The 17,075-nt window shown below is 41.8% G+C and overlaps 1 protein-coding gene and 1 long non-coding RNA gene across 2 annotated transcripts in view; one reads left to right on the top strand and one right to left on the bottom strand.

The window, feature by feature from the left end:
• The window catches only part of LOC129650550 (uncharacterized), a 34,215-nt gene that overhangs the window by 1,027 nt on the left and 16,113 nt on the right, over positions 1–17,075 (top strand). The window contains exon 3 of the long non-coding RNA XR_008713822.1: positions 570–2,900. This is a non-coding gene — a long non-coding RNA (uncharacterized LOC129650550). The remainder of the gene's footprint in view (positions 1–569; positions 2,901–17,075) is intronic.
• PLPPR1 (phospholipid phosphatase related 1) overlaps positions 6,571–17,075 on the bottom strand; it is a 201,405-nt gene continuing 190,900 nt past the window's right edge. The window contains exons 8-9 of the mRNA XM_055579171.1: positions 14,096–14,227; positions 6,571–8,173 (exon numbers count right to left, since the gene is read on the bottom strand). Of these exons, the coding sequence (XP_055435146.1) occupies positions 8,141–8,173; positions 14,096–14,227 (165 nt within the window). The 3' untranslated portion in view covers positions 6,571–8,140. The remainder of the gene's footprint in view (positions 8,174–14,095; positions 14,228–17,075) is intronic.

Below are 17,075 nucleotides of genomic sequence, written 5' to 3'. Positions count from 1 at the left end.
TACTGTATACCAGAAACTTTGCTACCAGGTTTTTTTGAGTTATCTAATTGAATCTTCAGAGCAGCTTTAACAGTAGACATCCCAAGAGGCTGTGAGATGGATTAGCGTTGTCATTCAGCTGACCCAATGACATTTAGCAATCTCAGTCCTGTGATTACAGGAGAGAAGGATCTTTTTCAGACCACACATAGAAGCTTTCAGATCATCTATAGGGCACACAAGTTGGGAATTTAAATTCCTGAGTTCATTTTCTTTCCCCACTTTGTCCAGTAACACTAGGAGCAACAAGCCAATCTTATATTTATCAGTTTGCCAAAAATGTTCTAAAGTATCATATGCAAATTTACCCAGCCCTTTCATTCTTATAAGAGGTTGATGAGAAGTATCCAGGGGTGCCTTTTTTTTTCCTGTCTTCATTGTCAAGTCATGCCATAGACTATCAGTGTTCTCCTTACTACTCAAAATAGAATAATTAGCATATTTAAATCTAATCAGATTAAAGAGCCAGTTCCAGAAACGCCAGAGCCAATTCAAAAAAACTCAATCTTAAAACTCTGTTTTTTTTTTAGAAACACTCTTTGTATGAAAATCTCAGTCAGAGTTCTCAAGAGAAATAGAACCAACATGATAAATACAGAATTTTTTTTTAAGGCATTGGCTCTTGTGGTAACAGAGGCTGAGAAGTCTCCAAATCCATAACCTGCAACTGAAGACCCAGAAGAGCTGATGGTGTAATTGTAGTCCAAGTCTGAAGGCCTGAGAACCATGAGAGTTAACAGTGCGAATTCCAGTCTGAAAGCTGGCAGCCTCGATATCCAAGGAAAGCTGATGTTTCAGTATGAGATTGAAGTTGGGAAAAGACAGATGTCTTTGCTTAAACAGGCAGGAGAAGTTCCCTCTTTTTAAAGGAACGTCAGCCTTTTTATTCTATTCAGTTTTCCATTGATTGAATGAAGGCCATCTATGTTAGGGAGGGCAATCCATGTTTTTACTCAGTCTGTTGAATCTCATGTAATCTCCTCCAAAAACACCCTCACAGATATACCCACAATAATGTTTGACCAAATATCTGGGGCTCCAGTGGCTTAGTCAAGTTGACACATAAAATTAACCACCACAGAATAGATAGTCACTAAATTATTTCCATTTTACAGATGAGTAAAAACCAAGCCTTGGGGAGCTTAGGTTACCTAAGCTTACACAAATATAGATGGATTTATAATAGGATTGAATTTACAGTCTTCCAGAACTCATGTAACTATCATTTTACCTGCCTGACAGCAGTATCTACCCAGGTTGCAGTATCTAGGGATGAAATAATCGAATCTTCTCTTATCAGTTATATCAGTATTATGGCTTCCACTATAATTGAGGTTGGATGTGGTAAGGGTATTTATAATTTTTTAGTTTGGTTAGTTCAACACATAATATTAAAAGACAGACTAGTCCAATGACAGAGGACCTTACAATACTTTAACTGATAATACCACATATACAGAAAGAAAAATTCAGACAAGCATTGCTCTGAATGAAAAAAAACTGGGTTAGAGAAGAAAATCCACCAGTAAAGGAAATATACTTGAGTTCACAATAGAGAAGTCATCTTATCCATGGGACAGGGACGGTGCAGCAGGCTTTTCCCATGGCTTATTCAGTTATGAAAGTGAAAGTGATAATTGCTTAGTCGTGTCTGACTCTTTGCAACCCCATGGACAGCAGCCCACCAGGCTCCTCTGTCTGTGGAATTCTCTAGGCAAGAATGCTGGAGTGGGTTGCCATTCCTTTCTCCAGGGGATCTTCCTGACCCAGGGATTGAACCTGGGTATCCTGCATTGCAGGTAGATTCTTTACCATCTGAGTCACCAGAGAATACACTATTCACCTTTAAAAAGAAACTCATGCTAATCAAGCAACATTTTAACTAATAAAATGGTTTTCTAGACACCTTGATTACAAGATGAAGTATGGGTTGCTGTTGAGTTGCTAAGTCGTGTCTGACTCTTTTGCACCCCCATGGATTGTAGCCCGCCAGAACACCTTTGTCCATGGAATTCTCCAGGCAAGAATACTTCAGTGGGTTGCCATTTCCTACTCCAGGGAATCTTCCCAACCCAGAGATCAAATTGGCATCTCCTGTGGCTCTTGCATTGGCAGGCGGGTTCTTTACCACTGAGCCACCTGGGAAGCCTGGGATGTCAAATTTTGGACACAAATTAGTGATGATGCCACCATCAATTAATAAATGTTTCTTGAGTTTACACATGGTGTGTTAAAGATAATATTTGAAAATGTTTTTACATGCTCTTGTCCTCACATTTCCTTGCTCTTTTTTTCCTGGTTTTATCTGAAACCAAATACAGTGATTAGTCAAACCCATTTCACTTGCCTTCACTAATCAAGGTTGTTTTAAGACTTGTATGTCTTATGACTACATGTCCTCTAAGAGGCATGTAGCGTAAACAAGATGTTTGCCTGAGTTATTTTCCAGGATGTTGGACTCAGCTCTGTCTAGTTCAGGCTGAGCTGGTTAGGACAGGGTAGTACCACCGACCCTCTGGCTGGGCACCTGCTGGTGTCCACTGGGTGACCTTTTGAACATGGAGAGGCTTGTAGATTAGCTACACCTGTGCAGGACCACGAGAATCGCATCTTTTCGCAATCAACTTTCCCCCACGCCCCCTCTCGCCTCAGCCAGCCCCCCTCTGCTTCTTCATTGGTCATCCCCTGAATACTCCACCCGCTTGTCTTCTGGGACGTGTATTTGAGGCTTGTTCTCCCATTTCCTCGCCTTGCAAGTAAACTGTCTTCTCTGCGAGCCTCGGTGACTCAGCGTTTTGGCTGGCTCTGCCTCCCGAAAAATGAACCTGGCTCAGTAACAAATTTGGTGGGTCAACCAGGAGGTAAGTCCAAACAGGATTTTGCTCGTTGGTTTTTTTGGCCCCTCCCGGGTGCTGAGAGGCTGAGAGCCTGTGCACTGAGTCCAAGCGGTAGCTGGTGCGTTTGTTACAGGAACGCTCCCTGCGGCTGACCCAGGGAGGGGCCGCCAAGCTTCCGCATCTTGCAGTGAAACAACGGTTTGGGGGAGATTTAGGGTTTGGAAGATGCCTTTTGGGTAACCTTGTTAAAGAAACACACCTGCCTACGTTCTTGGTGGAATCTTGACCCACGGGTCGTGGGTTGGAGGCCCACCTGGAGGGATGTGGGCAAGCAATATGAAAGATTACTGGTACCTGGGTTAAAGGCTTGAGACTTCGTTTTTTGATCTTGTAAGGTGGGGCAATATCTTTCAAGCCAGCGATCCCCAACCTTTTTGGCACTGGGGACCAGTTTTGTGGAAGACAATTTTTCCTGGGCGGGGATGGTTTCGGTTTCTCCCACCGCTCACTTCCTGCTGTGCGGCCTGGTTCCTATCTGGCCACAGGTCAGTACCAGTGGCTCGGGGGGCGGGTTGCCCTGTTTTAAGGCAAGTCCCTACTGGGGGTGCAGATGCTGAAACTGGGCAGCCAGGGGGGTTGATCCCAGTCCATTCTCCTTTTTCAACTTCAGATTTATTTAATTGGAATAAATAATGGAAATACGTACTGTTCCCTTAATATGTCAACATACAGAGATGACCCAAGGAGAATGGAAAAAATTTTTTTCATCAATTTTTTGCAGCCCACAGCCCAACCTGAGCTGATGTTCAAGGTTTATTACCCATACTCCTCACTTCAGGACAGCGTAGAAAGTGCTGGATAAAGCCGGGGAGGCGGCAGGTGGGCTTCATTAAGAACCTCTGGCAGCCCAATACAGGCTGCTGCAAGTGCAGCAGAACCCACAGTGGGTCCTGTTTGGGAAGTGGTGCTGGAGATGGGCCCAAACAGGCCGAAACCTGGCCCAAATGGGGCCAAAACAAAGATACCTTAATAAAACACAGGAAGGAAACAAACTGAGTTTGTTTCCTTGGCACCTCTCTGGCTTACTTTCAGTTCTTCACATGGATAAAGCTCATTCTTGCCCCAGGACGTTGGTACATACTGTTCCCTTAGCCTCATATGCTTTTTGCTACTTTTCTGTCTAGTCATCTCCTCATTTTAATGTATATGTCACTTCAAAGACTCCACTACTCTTGCCTGGAAAATCCCATGGATGGAGGAGCCTGGTGGGCTGCAGTCCATGGGGTCACTAAGAGTTGGACACGACTGAGCGACTTCACTTTCACTTTTCACTTTCATGCATTGGAGAAGGAAATGGCAACCCACTCCAGTGTTCTTGCCTGGAGAATCCCAGGGATGGGGGAGCCTGTTGGGCTGCCATCTATGGGGTCGCACAGAGTTGGACACGACTGAAGCGACTTAGCAGCACTTCAAAGACGACATAACACTTGCCTTACCTAAACCAGGTCTCCCTTCAAAACACTGAGTATTCTGCGGTTGTTCTCCTTTTCTTCCATTTGACCCTAAATTCATAGGGGTGAGTAGTAGGTCAATTTTGTTGTATATTCCCAGTTTGGCATGATTCTTAACACATAATAGATGCTCATTAAATTCCTAGTGAATGATCGTATCACTCAATCCTGGGATATCTGGATCAAGAACTAGGATGGAAGCAAGAGATTAGCTGTTCATTACAAGATTCCCGTGGTAGTAGAAGGGATGATTGTGAATGACAGGCTAGTTCTAGTACACATCTTGACTTCAGCAAGGCAAGAACAGTGTAACAGCCTTAATGTAACCTCCTTAAAACTAACTAGGGCAATCTGGTATTCGTGTCTGCCTCCAAGATACTTAACACCTTCAAAGTTCTGGTCATTGCATAGAATAGAAAAATCAAGGCAATTTTTTAGAAACAAAAATGCTATTCCTGGCACTCTTCTGCTCTTTTAATCATACTAGTGCTGTCTACTCCTCCTCCTGTGTATGGGATTATGCCTACTTACGTTCTAATTAACTGGAGCTACATATAGCCTTTCTGTCTATCACAGCCTAATTAGAGAGATCTCTAGGATTTACCAAGAGAGTCATCCACATGTTCATAGCTGCTGAGTGCAGTTTCCTCACACTTAATTCTGTATCTAAATATACTTATGTTTCATCTACCTTCAGGCTCCATGCAAATTCTCTTTATTTCCAAACTAGGCATAATTTCTTTCAGGCAAATTAAGTTGGAACCCTGGCATCCATCTATTTGCAAAGTTTTCTTTATCAGATCCTATTCTGGGTGCAGAATCAAAGAACTGAAAATGTCATAAATAAACCCTCAGGGGCTAATAGTCTCATGAGGTTGCTTATGTCCATACATTTTATCAGCTTTTCTTTAGTTTCTTTTCACTTCCCTCTCACAGTGAATCAGACTTCTCAGGCTCCTCTGGGCTTCTTTAAAAAGTAGAAAAGCTCATTGCAGACTTCATCCTAAGGTGATAGTGACCACTCCTCCTACTTAGAAGGCTTTATCCTGGGTACATGGCCCATATGGAGGGGTCTCTAGCCTTAACAAATGAGTCTCAAATGGCAGGCTTGAAAGGTCAATGAAGTGACTTGGCCTGTGAAGTGACTTGGGCCTAAATCAGGGGTAACACTGAGGTTGCCTTGTCATATGGAAGGAATCAGACTGACCCAATGATCCCAGGGATGTGAGCCCAGAGATGGTCCTTGGTTCTAGGTGCCCCAATGTGTGTTCTGTGGAACATCACTGTGTCCTGTATCAATAACTTCCAAAGGCCAGGAAATTGGAGTCTGTGGCTGGAGACCTCAGAACACTTCTAATAGGTCCTTCCAGATTGAAACCAAAGTGAAGAGTGTAAGGGGAACCCTCACTTGGTCAACTTATGTTCTTGGAAATACCATTTGATAGATATTTAGATGGTCTCTCATTGTGATAAGAAATGGGCAATGTAGAATCAGGAGTGTGCCAGTATTTTTCAGAATGTCTTATGAATAATGCAACTGAGCTGTCATTGCTATTATTAAAAGAACTATAAAAAATATTTAGAAGATGAATCACTCTGAAGTTGGGCAACATTATACTTGGGAAGCTTATGCCAGATTGGAAGACTCAGAGCTTGCAAATCATTCCTTCTCATAAGTAGAATGCGTCTTTCTCATGATGTGCTTTTGTCACCTACACCACCCTGAACCACATAAGTAGGTGATGATGTCAAAAAACCTCTGAAAAGATGTGGACTTGGTTTAGAGACATTTTAACGTAGTGGAAAGAATGGAATTTGGAGTCAGGCAAACCTGGATTCCAACGTTACTGCTGATGTATACAGCACCACCTTGGAGTTGTTACAGCTTCTTAGGGTTCACTGTTTATATGTGTATAGTTATTTATTTTTAATTGGAGGATAATTGCTCTACAATATTGTATTGGTTTCTGCCATACATCAACATGAATCAGCCATAGGTTTAATTATGTCCCCTCCCTCGTGAACCTCCCTCCCACCCCATCGCACCCCTCTAGGTTGTCACAGAACACCAGTTTTTGTGTCATACAGCAAATTCCCACTGGCTCTCTGTTTTACATAGGGTAATATTTGTGTTTCCATGCTACTTTCTCAATTCGACCCATCCTCTTTCTCCCACTGTGTCCAAAAGTCTGTTCTGTATGTCTGGGTTCACTGTTTTGAACAACCAGATTATGGTTGTGGCTTAGCACTGGGGATGAGAAGGGCTTTTAGCACTTCCCTTTCTTGCCCACTTCCCCAACTTTTAGTCTGATGTCACTCAAAAGATGTGTGTGAGTGTTTATACATGTAAGTGCAAATAAGTTTAGGCCAGAATGAGATGGGTGATGAGTTTTAGCAGAGTCAAAATGACTGAATTTTTACCGATGCCTTAGAAGTATCTATGGGCAGACTGAAGGCAAAGGTAGCTTGCTAGAAAACCAGAATGTGCTTCTGAGTGTCTTAAATTCACAAATTCTTTGGCCTAAACACACATACTCCTAGACAGATCAGTTATGGCTGATCCTAATAGGCAGGGAACTGAAGAGGATAAACACTTACTGAGGTCACATCATTGTGAGTCTTCAAATACTCGGGGGATGAAGCATCAAACAAAGGACATGAGCCAAAATTCATTTTGTGAATAACTTTTTTCTTTAGAAAAAAAAATATGTACAAAAAAAGCTAAGAAGAACCAACATGGAAGTGTTGAGAAAACATTCTGATAGATACAGACAAGGGAGCTCCTGCTCTCAGGGAAGTTACACGTTAGTTATTACCATGCTAGAAAAATGAGATGCAGTTAAAATTCTAGAACAATTAAAAGCCCCAAAGTCAAGCTGTTGCTTTGGGGCTCTAGGTTGTAGATGCTCTGATACCCTCTCTGTAAAATAATACTGTGCAAACTGTAAAATATTCATTTTCATATAAAGTCCATACAATATGATATACAAAACTGAGTTGACAGGGTATGCTGGTACTGGCTGGTCGTTTGGGAAAGAAGGCTGCAGTGTTACCTGCCAGCCCAAGGGCATGATTAAAGAAAGATCTTGAATTTCTTAACCAGGAGAGGCCATTATCTAAGGATCATACCAACATCCTCAAAACCAGAATTTCCTGCCATTGCTTGTGTAACTTAGGTGATTTTTTCTTATTAATATGTTACTTTAACTTGGGATGCAATCACATGTTAAGAAGCCAGAATATAAAGTTCTTTTTCAAAGTAATACTTCTTTATACACAACTGATTTTGAGATTTACCATTAACCAACATTGTTTTCCCTGCAACTCAAAAATTGTTTTTTTTTAAATTCAAAAATTCCAGAGGAGGCAGCAACTGTGATAATAAAAGATTAAAGTGAATTATTATATTTCATTTCAGTGTCTATAAAACTGATAAAAGAAGGTTTGTGTACAAATATCACAAAACAACATCAATCATTGAATAAATGTGGTTCTTCAATGCACACCTGAACAAGAAGAAAACTTTGTTTAAAATTCTGGCATAAATATATTAAAGCTGACCAAAAAAAAAAAAAAAAAATCAGGGCAAGCTACATCACTTCCTCATACAAAAAATGTACAAAACATTAGCCTCTAACTAGATAAACATAATACTTGTCTTCACAGTTTGATATCAAGTAACTGTGTCTTGAAGTATTGAATTGGAGGGTGATTTAAAAAAAAAAAAAAAAAGCTTGTGACACGTCAGCCGTTTCAGGTAACTTCGGTCATGGAGGCAGAGTGATTCTGCAAACATAAGCAGATACAATCTTAGTTGACTCATGCACACACACTCACTTCCCTCAATATCCCCTTGATTCCTGTCTCAAGTTCACAGTCTGTTCCTGCTCCCTGACATGCGTCTCCAAGGCCCCTCAACTTGTTACCTCTTCTATTAAACCTTCCCTGATTTTTTTTCAACCAAAATAAACTCATCTGTCTTGTATTACAGGTAACTGTATTCTATGAATCATTTGAAGATCTCAAAGTAATTTTAGCTGCATCCCACATTTTTTTTTAAGTGTTGTTTTAATTTTGAACACTTCTAATCTTTGAAAAATTTCCATATGAGGTATTCTGAGCCATGAATTTTCAGAGCAGTGAGTTTAATGTTTTCAAATGCATAGAGGTTTTGGTTTAAGGTATCTGAATTCCTGGAGAATGTCATCTGTGTGATCTACTGAACAGATTTTTTTTTTTACACAAATTTTTTTAAATTATGAAAATATAACACTGAATGCTTTTAAAGTTTCTTGATTTGCTTTATAGTCTTACATGTAGTTTGTTTTAAATGTTTGTGTTTGAGGATTATATATTGCTCCTTGCTGCGGCTAAGTTGCTTCAGTCGTGTCCGACTCTGTGCGACCCCATAGACAGCAGCCCACCAGGCTCCCCCATCCCTGGGATTCTCCAGGCAAGAACACTGGAGTGGGTTGCCATTTCCTTCTCCAGTGCATGAAAGTGAAAAGTGAAAGTGAAGTCGCTCAGTCATGTCCGACCCTCAGCGACCCCATGGACTGCAGCCTACCAGGCTCCTCTGTCCATGGGATTTTCCAGGCAAGAGTACTGGAGTGGGGTGCCATTGCCTTAACCTTATTAACTTTTTACTATATTTTGTTTGCTTATTACTGAAAAAAGCGTTAAAATCTATGATTGCAGTTTTATCCACTTTTCCTTGTATTTCTGTTAATTTTTGTTTATGTGGTTTGTGCATAATAACCCTTATCTCTTGTTTTATATAACATATATAATCCCACCTTTTTTCAGGCCCAAGGCTTTCTCTTTTGTTTGAACTTAAAATTCCCAGTTTATGGTATTGATAATACCTTAAGAAATGGTGACTTTAGAGCTAATTGATTATTATGGGTTTCCAGATTCCTGTTTGTTTTTAGGACACTAGAGAGTCATATTCTTGAGAGGGCAAATGTGAATTTTAGAAACTGAGTATTCCATATTTCTCAAGGTACTTTTGTCTACTATATTTGTGAAAAGTGAGGTTTTTGCATTTCTTGCTATAATGTGAAAAACTTATCCTTTTGCTTTTATAGTATGCTTCCTTAAAAAAAAAAAAAAACTTCCATCAATAGTTTGGTCATTTATATGTTTTTAAGATTTCATTTAAGAGTGAATGGTATAGATAAAGTAGTTCAACAGCCTAAGATAACTAACTTGGTGACTTTCTACAGATTTCTTTAACTCTCCAAGTCTTTTTTTCCCTTCCTATTTATGATATGAAGTCTATAAGCATTAGAATTCCTGTGGGATGATTTTCTTACATGGCTTTTCACCCCAGAATGGCTGAATCAGAATCTCTTGGAATAAGGTCATAGGCATGTGGGTCCTGGGATAGAGTGGATCCTTTTGTTGTTACTGTTGTTAAAGAAAACTATATCTCATCTCCCCACTGTATGCATCAGGAGACACCAGAGACTTCATACCACACAGTGAGTTAACACATTGGCTCCACTCTCATTTCTTTGTTAATATAAACCGTGTTCAACAAGAACACATTTGCTCAACACTAAGCTTAATTGCGCAGGTGAAAATGGGTATGAAGCTGCAGGGCGAGGAAAGCTCGGAGCAGGTCTCCAGGATACAACTCCGTGGGGTCACAAAATAACACTTGGGAAAGCTGACCATCTTTGTTTCATTTGGATTCTACAGTTTTTTACTTTCTGGTTTCTCTTTAGTCCTGGGGAAAGATTTTACAGAACGTACTGTCTCAGTCACAGAATGCCAAGTATTTAAATTTGAGCTGATCATTTAGAGGGGAAGAGAGAAGCTCCCTGGGGCAAAGAAGAAAGTATGTCTCAGGGGGACTAAAGGGAGGATGGGGGGTTCCTTCCCCAGCGAGAGAGTCTTATTCTTGAGGTGCTCTGAACAGCGGGATGGATTTCTCATGTGAGAATGTGCGCTCTAAAGAGAGGTTCATATCTTCTCTCAGATCCCCATAGTCTTCCTCCTGGGAAGACAGCTCTATCCCAAAATTACAAAGGAGCAGCAGTTTCTAGTAGAAGCCATGGCTGCTGCTATTGCACAGGAAGCTTTCGCCCACAGGGGAGAACACAGGGCATATTTGTTTTGGAAGAGCGGTGCTCAGTGTAAACTCTGCTAGTGCGGTGCAGCTCAGCCCCCACACACTGGCCGCTACAGCGTGTTTTCATACTCAGTGCTGAGAGCTGTAGATTTCAAAATGGAATTTTCCTTAAACCTCAGGCTGTGTGGTGTAGAGAGCAAGCAGGGCCTTTAGAATTAGATGGGCCTGTGTCTTAATCTTTACTGAGTGACCTTCAGCATATTACTTAAACTCTTTGTGCCTTACTTTATCTATAAAATAGAAGAATAAGGCCAATTGCAGGATTATGGTAAAGATTGAATGTGATAGCTTGCACCATATGCTCATTTCCTTTTCTTGACCCACAAATAAAGGGTATGTCCTTCTAACTACCCATGTGGAAAGCAGATGCTTGGATATTGCACAAATGGCATGGAAGGCATAGCTTAAGAGGCAGTACTACTTTCCTTCCAGCTTCCTGTAGATTCATTGTGACCAGCCTGCAGAAGTTCTGTTCATCATTACTCATAAACTGCTTACCATGGAGGTTCAGATATAGACTGTAGTCCAATTTTGGGTTCTTGGTTTTGACTAAAGGGCCTAGTTCATATTTTGATTCTGGCTTGCATCTGTCTAGTCATCTGACATTTATTTCACGCCTAGTGAATGCCAGGAAATACGGAGAGTAAGAAGGACATGGTTCATAGGATTTGTATCTTTAATCTCTCAGTTCCTGGTGGAGGCAGATATGAGGGCAGTCCTGACATGAACTGTGAGCAGCAAATGTACGTCGGGCCCTGAGGGTCCTTCGGCTGAAGCCTGGTATTCACAAAAGGCCTCAAACTGTGTGCAGACAAGGTGATACACATGGAAATAAAGACACGTGGACAGATTTCAAAAGTTCAGTTACTGCCTGTAGTGAATAATGATACATATACTTAAAGAATTTTAAAAATCTGTATTGTGGATTGGTCGTTTGTGTGGTCATGCCCTACTCTTTGCAACCCCATAGACTGTAGCCCCCCAGGTTCCTCTGTGCATGGGATTCTCCAGGCAAGAATACTGGAGTGGGTTGCCATTTCCTTCTCCAGGGGATCTTCCTGACCCAGGGATTCAACTCATGTCTCTTACTTCTTCTGCATTGGCAAGCAGACTCTTTACCACCATACCACCTGGAAGCCCCTTTACTGCTAATATCGGGGTTTTGAAACCCTTTTTGGTATTTCATTTTTCAATGCAAGCAGAATCCCCCAAAACATGGCCTGGGTGTCTCTTGGCTTGGTCAACTACTACTGTCCTGAGGGAGGAGAGAGAAGTCTAGAGAAGGCTTCAGAGAGAAGGTTACACTTGAGCAGTGCTGAGGTGGAAAGAAGGTGCTCTTAGACCAGGACATTCAGGGCAAGGTCAACAGCATTTGCAAGGACAGACTACATGTTTGTGGAACTCGGCAAACATTTCAGTTTGCTTTTTAAATTCACCTTTGTCACTAGTTGCTTCTTCTCAAAGATAGAGGGACCCACTCTGACTTCGGGATCTTCCCTGGTGGCTCAGACAGTAAAGTATCTGCCTACGATGTGGGTAGGCCCAGGTTCAATCCCTGTGTTGGGAAGGTCCCCTGGAGAAGGAAATGGCACCCCACTCCAGTACTCTTGCCTGGAAAATCCCGTGGGTGGAGGAGACTGGCAGGCTACAGTCTATGGGGTTGCAAAGAGTTGGACACGACTGAGCGACTTCACTTCACTACTCTGACTTCACTGGGTTTAAGAACATAGTTAAAAGGAAAACTAGGGTTTTTCATCACAAGGTTTCATTATTTAGCTAACTTGTCATTCAACCTGCATTAGCTGGCTGTATATAAATAAACCAGTGATAAAATTTTAAACATGTTACTTCTAATTATATTTAGAATTTATAATTTTCACCTTAATATAGGTGAAGGGAAAACAAAACACTTGGCACTGGGTGTAATGGAGACTCCTAAATATTTTTTTTCCCAGGTGGAAATAGATTTTTTTCCTGGTTCATTAATAAAATTGGACTTCACTAAATGTGAAAAGAAATAGGATAGTTTCTCAGATGTCTGATAGTTAATAATCTTTAGTGAAATATTTTATACTGTATTGATAGGAAGTATCTGATAAGTCCAGTGGGAAGAGATTTGCTTTCCTCTTGTACTCAATAAAGATGATTTAGTAAGGAGATGCCAAATACAATAAGACTTCAAGGTAAATAGACTATTACAGAAAATAAACATTTTAGCAAGACTCAGCTACATGAAAATAAAATCCCTGTTTTATTATTAGTTATCTATGCTCTGTCTGCTCAAAGAACTATTCACCCCAACTCTCCCACTTGCTTGCTATGTGTCTTGGGTGAGTAATTTAATATTGCTATCTTCATATTCCTCTCTCTCTGTGAAGTGGGAATTACACTACCAATTCAGTAAGTTTTTGTTCAAAAAAATATATTTGTAAAGCACTTAGCAATTGTCTCAGGCAAAAGTCAGGCTTTATACCATGCATCAGGGCTCATTTTGGCTGGCACATCTTTGTCTTTCCCTGCCTTACAATAAATTTTTTCTTCATTTGTGTTCACAGAACACTTTGCACATCTGATTCAGCATGCCATATTATGATTATTCACTTGTATACAGGGCTTCCCAGGTGGCAGAGTGGTAAAGAATCTACCTGCCAATGAAGGAGGTGCCAGTTCTATCCCAGGGTCGGGAAGATCCCTTGGGGTAGGAAATGGCAACCCACTTCAGTTTTCTTGCCTGGAGAATTCTATGGACAGAGCAGCTTGGTGGGCTACAGTCCATGGGGTCACAAAGAGTCAGGCACAACTGAGCATGCGTGCATTTATATACATCTTTCCTGATCGTCTCTAAGTTCCTTGAGCATAAAGACTGTGTGGCTAGTTGTCGTCTTTATCTCTGGCATGAATGTAATGGTCCTAATGTAAACAGTAAGTACTGTTGCATCGAATTTTTGATGGTCATCAAAAGAGATCCAAAAGGATATTGAGTTACCTTTTTTAATGTGCTTCCAGTTTACATCTATCACCGAATGTAACAAAGCATTTCTTTCCAAGTGTTGTCCTACATATTAAATCGAATTGGCCTACCATAAGAGTTGGTCTAAATTTCACAAATGTGTTATTACATTGAAGGTCAAGATATCCTGAAGCAGCTGGGGTTTAAGTTAGACATTACTAAGAACGTCCTGAGGATTCATGATGCCCACTGCCTGAAAGGAATATGGGACTAATTGAGGGAAGCTGTGAAGTTCTTGAGGGCCTTTATGTCAAATTTTTATTGCCTTTTTTTTTTTTTAGGGTCTTTATTGAATTTGTTAAATATTGTTTCTGTTTTATGTTTTGGTATTTTTGGCCACAAGGCATGTGTGATCTTAGTTCCCTGACTAGGGACTGAACCTTCACCTTCTGCATTGGAAGGCAAAGACTTAACCACTGAATTGCCAGGGAAGTCCCCAGATTTTTATTGTTGTTGGGCAGATTCAGTTGTGTCCTGTTTTCACTAGAGGAATGGTTAGTTGACTTCCACATAACAAGCCTGGAGCCTCCAGGCTTTGTTGGCTAAAACCACTTTACTGTACCTGTGCACTTAAGGTTTCCAGAGGGCTTTCTATTCTTGGGAAAGCCATGAGGGGTACTCCACGGGGGTCCTCGGGCTTGGGTTTGGAAGGCGATCCTTGTGTTCCTTTAAAGTTATGGACCACACACATTCCCTGCGGGATGAGGGGAAAAAAGATTAGGGTCAGACTGCAGCCATCAATGCCTGGCTATCTCTGTGGGTGGCAGGCCTGCCCCTTGAAGGTCACTGCACTGTGACTTTTGAGCCAATGAGTAGGGACCATGGAAAGACCTGGGGCATGGTCCAGGCTGTCTTCTGCTGAGCACATTTGGGGTGCTGAGGAAGCATCTGTTTGATCACCAGATGGCCAGGGATACTCAATCGACCCCCAATGAACTTGTTTCCTGACCTATAAAAATGGGAATAACGCCTGCCTTGTAGATTTACATTTAAAAGACATGACACATGTAAACCATCTCATAGTAACAGCTAACATTTACTGAGGGCCACTTATGTATCTGGCATTGTTTGAAGGGTTTTACCTAATTTCATTTGACTACTCAACATTCTTATAAGGGAGATACTATCATCCTCTCCACCTTAGATAAGGAGGCACAGAGAATGTAGATAACTTTCCCAAGGCTACATAAACTCCGTAGCCTCTAAATCAGTCCACTGTAAGATTTGGCTTAAGTGCCGAGTGAAGTCGCTCAGTCGTGTCTGACTCTTTGTGACCCTATGGACTGTAGCCCACCAGGCTCCTCCATCTGTGGAATTTTCTAGGCAAGAGTACTGGAGTGGGTTGCCATTTCCTTCTCCAGGGGATCTTCCTGACACAGGGATTGAACCCTGGTCTCCTGCATTGCACGTAGAGGCTTTACTGTCTGAGCCACCAGGGAAGCCCCTTACTGGGGCTTTCATTGACATACTATTGATCCCTCTTTGAGTCATCTGTATTCTTGCCCCCTTTTCTTAGGGAAATACCCTCTGAGAGATCAGTATCTCAGGATCACTCGGCACCACTTCTGCTGCTGCTTCACAGAGAATGTGCATTTAAGTCCCCCTCTTTCACTTTAGGAAGAAAGATTGGATCCCTGAAAAAGAACTTGGAATTCAAATGGAGCTTGCCAGTTAGTGTTCTGAGTAAATGTGAGCATTTTCTGAGCAGGTAAAAGTGTTGGGGAACTCTGAGTTAGAAGTTGGGAGAGGCACATGTGCCTCCCCCGTGTTGGGGAGGACATATATGCGGAATCCCTGTATGGAAGGGATAGGACGAAGAGAAGTTAGGTCACAGGCCCGTGAAATCCATCTACATGTGATGTTAGTCTTAAGGGGTGCCTTGGACTAGAAAGGGCAGAATGGGCAACAGGCTGTGATGATGTCTGTCTGCTAGGAGAGGCTTGCTGAATATTATTAGGAGACTGATTTCATCATGCAAAGCATCTTCAGGCCTAGTAATTTACTGTGAACCCTTCTGGGTGTATTTTAAATCTTGAAAATATATATATATGTATACATGCACACATATACACACACATATATATTTATATAAATTTGTTTTTGGCTGTGCTTGGTCTCCATTGCTGCTCACGCTTTTCTCTAGTTGTGACGAGTAGGGGCTGCTCTTTAGTTGCATTGTGCTGGCTTCTTACTGCGGTGGTTTCTCTTGGTGCAGAGCACAGGTTGTAGATGCTTGGGTTTCCGTAGTTGCAGCTCCTGGGCTCTAGAGCACAGGCTCAATAGTTGTGGAGCATGGGCTTAGTTGCTCTGTGGTATGTGGGATCTTCCCAGATCAGGGCTCAAACCCATGTTTCCTGCATTGCCAGGCAGATTCTTTACCGCTGAGCCACCAGGGAAGCCCAGTCCTTGACTATATTTTTTAAAAACTGTACCTCCATGGTATGTCCGTGCAATGGAATACTAGATAGCAAGAGAAAGGAATTACTGATACAACAAGGATGAATCACAAAATAATTATGCTGAATGAAGGAAGCTAGGAAAAAACACATGCATATTGTATAATTCCATTAACATTAAATCTTACAGTAACCTAATACAGAAGATCAGTAGTTGCTTAGGAATGAGGGGGGAGGGGAGGGGTGGGAGAGAAAGAAGTATCTGAAGGTCAAAACTGATCAAGTTATACAATTCGTGTACCATTTATTGTATGCCTAGCTTCCTTGGTGACTCAGATGGTTAAGAATCTGCCCGCAATGCAGGAGACCCAGGTTCTATCCCTGGGTTGGGAAGATCCCCTGGAGAAAGAAATGGCAACCCACTCCAGTATTCTTGCCTGGAGAATTCCATGGACAGAGGAGCCTGGTGGACCACAGTCCATGGGATTGGAAAAGAGTTGGACATGACTGAGTGACTAACATTTTCACTTTATCATACCTCAAATCTATAAAAATGAACCAAAACCCTTCTTCAGGAAGTGTTATGTGGTTGAGAAGCCACTTATAGGGGAAATAAGATGCCCAGGAGGCATGTTCAGATAATAACAGAAGTCCCCTGGGTGTGATTAGCTGAGGGTTTTCCTATTTCTGAGTGGGACTTGAAAGTCTGGGCCAGAGTGGAGTTTCTTGAAATGCTGGAGAAGGAGCTGCCTGCTTCCATCAGTACTTTGTTCTCTGTTCTTCCCCCAAGCAGCACTTAGCTTATACTGCCAGTATGTCTCTGAGCAAGTATTTAAAGACTCATGGTTTGAAGGTACACTAAATTTTTGCTAGTCTGCCCATCCCCAGCCCCAAGGACAGAGTTGGAGGAAGTGGAGCAAGCCATCCTTCCTGGAGTGATCATACTCCTGGGCCACAGAGGGACTATGCAGTCATATTTTTGAAAGAATGGACACAGGGTACTTGGTGAGTAACTGCAGCTCACAAGGTTGAGGCCGGTGGAACCTGGGCTGAGACCATGGAGTCTGGGGAGCCTGACTTACCAGGATCTTGGGCAGCCTTTCAGAGAGCACCAGAGGGGTAAAAAAGTAGAGGAAGCTGACCTAC

The sequence above is a fragment of the Bubalus kerabau genome, chromosome 4 (assembly GCF_029407905.1).
Source record: "Bubalus kerabau isolate K-KA32 ecotype Philippines breed swamp buffalo chromosome 4, PCC_UOA_SB_1v2, whole genome shotgun sequence".
Lineage (NCBI taxonomy): Eukaryota > Metazoa > Chordata > Mammalia > Artiodactyla > Bovidae > Bubalus > Bubalus kerabau.
This window is presented reverse-complemented; position numbering and strand designations above follow the sequence as displayed.